Genomic DNA, 6,304 nt, shown 5'->3' on the forward strand with positions numbered 1-6,304 from the left:
TGCGTGACTTTTTGCAAAGTCCATTTGCTCTTCTTAGGGTGTGCAATATCAACATCTCCCATCCCCACCATGTCCAAAGCTTTTCCATCAGCCATATGTACCTTCCCAAAGTCGCATGCAATATAATTTGGCATCAACTCACGGTGGGAAAATGTATAGAAGGAAGCCCCTGAATTCAGTATCCAGTTATCAACAGAACTGTGAACTATCAACAATAGTGCATCCTATATTTTTTTAGTTACCACATTGCGCTATCCTTCTCCTTCTTCTTAGGATTCCTACAGTTCTTTTTTATGTGACCATCCTTGCCACAATTCCAACAGGTTGCTTGCTATCCAGACTTTGATTTTGATCTTCCTATGTTTGAGTCTGTCCTGCGATCTCCCTTTGGAATCAACAATCAATGTCGAACTCAAACTCGAGGCATCGCTGGAATTTTTCCTGCTCACCTCCTAAGCCAAAATCAAATCAGGAATATCATTATATTTTAATTTGAATTTACCTGCAGAATTACTAACTGTCATACTCATGATTTCACAGCTATTTAACAATGAAGCCAATAATATCAGCTCACGTGTCTCATCGTCAAAATCAATTTCACGAGACGACAATTGATTTGTGATAGTATTGAAATCATTCAGGTGTTGATTAACAGACACAACTTCCGTATCTTCAATTGAATAAGTTTTTCATCAAGTGCACATTGTTATTCGCCGATGACTTTTCATATATACCTGATAAAACCATTATGAGATCTGCAGTAGTCATCTCCTTAATGACGTTGTGGGCAACAGATCTCGACAGGGTCAATCGAATAACCCTCAGAACATGTCGATCTAATAACTTCCATTCCGTCTCGTCCATTTTTTCCAACTTATTTCCCAACAACGGTAGGTGAAGTTTCTTCCCATAGAGGTACTCCTCTTTCTGCATCCTCTAGTAACTAAAATTTCTGTCATTCCCCGATGTTATCCCTTTCTCTCCGTCCATTGTTCTTCCTTAGATCTGAACCAAAACTCTGATACTAGTTGTTGTGAAAAACAACAGCAATGAAGTGAAAAAACTAGATCGAGAAAAATTCACAAAACCAAAAATACAGCGGAACACACAGATTTATATGGTTCGGCAAATTGACTATGTCCACAGAACTGTACAGGATTTTATTAACTTGAGAATTACACACCTTCGACCATATCAACTATTACAAGAAAGACTTTCTATCTCTCTTCTCTCTAATGAATTTTTCGTTAGTCTTCTTTAATCACTTAGGTCAAAGATATGCAAGCAACATTAGGCGCCAATTCATATATTAATTTAAAGAATTGGAAATTACATTTCATCTCCATAGAATTGAAATAAAAAGCTCAGAAAATATAACTTATAATGTAACAATCAAGACCAGCGAGCCCAATTCCTAGACATGAATCAAAACATCTTCACATAAATATTATAAAAATGAATTTACATAAATAGCACCCAATTCATAAACATTTACTTATCTCTCACCCAAACTTTAATTTTGACGCCATAAGCATCCTAACCCATGCATGAAAAGATGGATTATAAATGAGAAGTTTACACGGAACCACCCAATTCCTATGCATTTACGTATCTTATATTTAAAACTTTATTTTTTATATTTATACCACCTAATTTTTTCACAATGCATAAAAAATATCACTATTTTAACCTTTAAAAGGTAAAATATATCTTTTCATGCATAGACAAGGCGGTATAAAAATGTAAAAATTGAACTATAGGTGTTAGATATGTAAATCAATAGAGAATTGACCGGCACATATTAGCAACAGCATATCCCAAAGAGAACTCGTGACAAACGAAACGCTTTTCTGTGCATGAATCCGCAGGCTCAGCATCATGAATCTTAGCCTACATATTTACAACACTTAGTTCTTCTCTTACTGATAATTTACTTAATCTGCTAGTTATACATTGCTAGCTTTGAGAGCTCACTCCACATGCTCACATGAATAACTTTTTTTTTTTTTGGAAGATTTACATACATACCACACAAAAGTTATATATTTACATATCTAACACCTAAACTTCAACTTTTACATGCATGCCACCTTAACCATGCATGAAAAATGTGTATTTTACATTTTAAACTTAGAATGATGGTATTTTTTCTGTGATATCAAAGATTTAGGCGGTATAAATATAAAAAGTGAAGTTTAGGTGTTAGATATGCTAATATATACGAATTGATCATATATATATATATATATATCTATCTATATATATATATATATATCTATCTATATGTATGTATGTATGTATGTATGTATGTAAATGACCAATTTTTTAAAAAAATTTCGAGCATCATCATCTTCTCATCATAAGTATCACATAAACCATCTGATAAAATTTAACAGATTATTCACAAACAAGAAACTGCTTACTGTAACAAATGAGACTTTCTGCTAATCTTCCAACTTTGAACAAAGCGCTCTTCTCAAGCAGCAGAAGTCAGCTTCCATGGCTTGTATTTAGCTCTTGGAGAATACATCATCTTCTTCTTCACAGATTTAACTAAGAGAAATATCAAACAACTAGTTTAGTAGATCATCCCACTTACAGTACTGTCCTCCGGCGAGCGCACGATAAAACCGGTCTCTACAGTAAACTGGCCTTCCATCAGCAGCCTCGGCTGCTGCGGCTGCGAGCTCATCGTCTCTAATTACATCCGCTGGTAGTCTAAGCAGTTCATTCTTGCTATAAACATGATGTATTATTAGTTGTAGACTCAATCACACATGAGTAATAATAAGGAAGATTCAAATACATACCACTCAATTCCTATATATTTACAAAACTAACACCTAAACTTTAATTTTTTACATACATGCCACCTTACCCATGCATGAAAAGTTGTATTTTACTTTTAAAACTTAAAAATAATGGTATATTTGATGTGATATTAAAGAATTGAGTGGTATAAATATAAAAATTAAAGTTTGGGAGCTAGATATGTAAATATATAGCATAGGAATTGAGTGGTACATGTGTAAATGCGACTAATAAGTCTAACTGCTTAAATTATAGCTGAAATAGTTCGACGTGTGGACTTCTTCATTCTATATTCAAAGAGCCAGGCACTAAATTGATATTTTTATAGTATCTGGGACTAAAATGACTCCTGCAAAAGAGTACGGAAGACTATTTTGACACTTTCTCAATAAAAAAATAGTATTTCTTACCTTAGACTTGTTTTAACTTTAGAAATTGGGGGATTTGAATAAGTTTCTTTCGATTGGAATACGGAATGCACGAAGTTCTCTACGGGGGAAGCAAAGATGAATAATGATACTGCAGCGACCAGCGAAGCTCCTGTGACCACTAATGTTTGCTTCAGCAACTTGATCACTGGCTTCACCTGATGTTTGGCATACATGAAATTCAAAGCTGATTTAGAACTCCTAATAAAATCATTTAAGCATAAATTTATTGTCTTTGATCAAATATTAAAATGGGATTTTTTGGCCAAAAAATCTTCACGTTTTAAATTTGGAAATTGACTTACATACCACACCAGTCTACTGTATTTATGTTTCTAACACCCAAAGTTCGATATTTAAGCTTATAGCACCTTGGTGTTATAAACGAGTGCATGAAAAAGTATATTTCACTTTTAAAAAGATAATGATGGTGATATTAATGCAAATATCAATGTTTAGCTGTTAGGTATGTAAATGTATAAGAATTGTGTGGCATGTAGGTAAATCCCCCTTTAATTTTATTTTTTATATAGAATGTTATAGTATGATTACAAATTTTAAATTTCTTAAATTTTTTTTTTTTGGTGAATCATTAGAGAGGATAATTTATGAACTTGGATGGGATGGATGAATGCCACATGCCAAGATCCTGAAATTTTAGCATTAAAATGTTAGAAAAACACTTCATCGACTTTATTAATTTGAAAATTTTATATGCAGTTCTTTCTGATATGATATGGTTTAATTCTTACACTGTAAAAAAAAAAGAAATAGAGAAAAATCTCGTAAACTAGTTTTAGGGGTGTTGTTTGTGTTCGGCTCGTTAAAAAAAATCATAGTTTGTGTTCGGCTCGTTTATATATCAAGCTAAAATGGGCCGAACATGAGCGAACAAAATTTTGTTTGTGTTAAGCTCATTTATATATCAAGCGCAAAAAAAATTGTTCATGTTCGGCTCGTTTGCTTAGCGAATGAATCGAACAAGAGCAACTTATCAAACCGAACACGAGCTGCTTGCAAACAACGAGCCTCACTGTATTTAAAATGATCAATTTCTTAAAAAAAATTTACGTATATTGTAACATACCTTATAAGAACCCAATAACCTGTCTCGAGCAAGAACCTGCAATAAAGAATTTTAAAATCATTTTTAAAAAAAAAAATTATTTGGGAGTGATCAATTTCTAAGGGCAAGTTTATCTTTTGTATTCCTAAAGGCAATTTAATCTTTTATTATTATGAGTGTGGGGTATAAATAGGCTATGTTTAGGATTAGGGTTACGCATGAGATTATCTTGTGAGTCTTAGGTTTACAAACTGTAAGAATTGGAAGAGATCGCTTATCTCTCAAATTGTAGGGGCTTATCTTTGTATTATTGTTGAGTTCTTTGGTTATTGAAAAAATGTTGTGTTCACCCTAATTTTTTAGAAAAACGTGCTGATTTTGACGTCGAACTCGGATCTTATCAAATTCTTATGGGGTTCTTATATATATATGAAGGGGCATTTACATACATACCACCTAATTCCTACGTAATTAGGTATAAAAAAATTGAACTTATTACATTTATACCACCCAAATCTAACATACTACATAAAAAATACCACCAATTTTAACTTTTAACAAGTGAAATATCTCTTTTTATACATATGTAAGGTGGCATGTAGGTAAAAATTGAAGTTTAGCTGTTACATATGTAAATTCATATGAATTGAGTCGTATGTATGTAAATCTTATTGGATGAATAAAATTAAAACCTTTGTAGAAGGATGTGCTTACCTCAGGTGGCTTAACCCACATTTGTCCATCATACCACCCCGTCTCCTCATAAGGAATCACCGCTGAAAGTAGTCTATCTCCAACATAGCTCCATCCCTGTTGAATGAAAAAGAGTTAGTAATTCACTCACATTTCGGTTCAGTTTGGCTCAATTCTACATTTTATTTGATGAATTTGGTTTTATCTGCTATCTGTTGTGATTTAATTGTTTTAACAAATATGCCGGCTAATCCGACTGAACCAACCAATTACACACCCCTATATGTGATCAACGAATATTATGAGGTTCTCACATAAATTTTCTTAAATTGTAAGTTGTTCAGTAATGTTGTTTTGATCCAAATTTTGAGCTACAATAAAGTCATTGATATCTAATTTATGTATGATAGAAATTATAAAGTTCGGATAATGGTGTGCCAAAATTAAAATGGATAAGTTAATGAATGACTATATTAACATTGGTATATCATATTTTGAACATAACATGACTAAAATCAAACTTAGATGATTTGTACTTGTTAGATACAACAACAAAATCTTTTTCCCAATAAGTGGGGTCGACTACATGAATCATTTTTCTCAATTGTGCCCAATTGAGTGTCATATTTTCATTTAACTCTAATAGATTAAGATCATTTTTTTATACAACATGCCCGAGTCTTTTTAGGTCTACCTCTACCTTTCGGACTAAAAGTCAAATCTTAAATATCTACTCTCCTAACAAGATCATCAAATAGTAATGCGGCCAAATCATCAAAGATGACTCTTTCTGATCTTGCCTGCCATTAGAGTAACACCAACCCTTTCACGGATATATTTGTCTTGCATTTTGTCTCTGAGTGGGTGGAATGACAAGTTGCCTTTCTTTTGAAAGACTTATTGAGGGAAATCTGAATTGAATCAAAATTCCCGGGTTTCAGGACAAGTTTATCACTTCACGTTCTCTACTCTCCTTGTATTACTCTTGTTGAGAAAATAAGGGCGAAGAAAAACTGTAACGACACAAATCCAGAAGAACACAGAGATTTAACGAGGTTCGGCAAAGATGCCTACATCCTCGGGAGCAGAGCGGCGACCTCCTTTTCAATATTCAGAAAAGAATACAAAATACAAAATTCAACTCTCTCAAAGACCTAGGATTACAAACAGGTCTATTTATAATCCTAGAGTAAGCCCTGCAGTATAATATGTAATTCCCAAATTACCTCTGTACCGTATAACCCCAACCCATATAACGTAACTTCCCAATTTAGACAGATTCTTTCGCTCCGCTCCGCTCCGCTCC

The 6,304-nt window shown here is 33.3% G+C and overlaps 1 protein-coding gene across 2 annotated transcripts in view; it reads right to left on the bottom strand.

The window, feature by feature from the left end:
• Positions 1-2,351: 2,351 nt before the first annotated feature.
• The window catches only part of LOC110024549, a 7,804-nt gene continuing 3,851 nt past the window's right edge, over positions 2,352-6,304 (bottom strand). The window contains exons 4-7 of one of the 2 annotated variants that reach the window (XM_020724575.1): positions 5,020-5,115; positions 4,327-4,362; positions 3,222-3,397; positions 2,352-2,736 (exon numbers count right to left, since the gene is read on the bottom strand). In XM_020724575.1, coding sequence (XP_020580234.1) covers positions 2,574-2,736; positions 3,222-3,397; positions 4,327-4,362; positions 5,020-5,115 — 471 coding nt within the window. In that variant the 3' untranslated portion in view covers positions 2,352-2,573. The remainder of the gene's footprint in view (positions 2,737-3,221; positions 3,398-4,326; positions 4,363-5,019; positions 5,116-6,304) is intronic. The other variant, XM_020724576.1, reaches the window with a different exon arrangement.

The sequence above is a fragment of the Phalaenopsis equestris genome, unplaced genomic scaffold (genome assembly GCF_001263595.1).
Source record: "Phalaenopsis equestris unplaced genomic scaffold, ASM126359v1 Scaffold000258, whole genome shotgun sequence".
In the NCBI taxonomy this organism is placed as follows: Eukaryota; Viridiplantae; Streptophyta; class Magnoliopsida; order Asparagales; family Orchidaceae; genus Phalaenopsis; species Phalaenopsis equestris.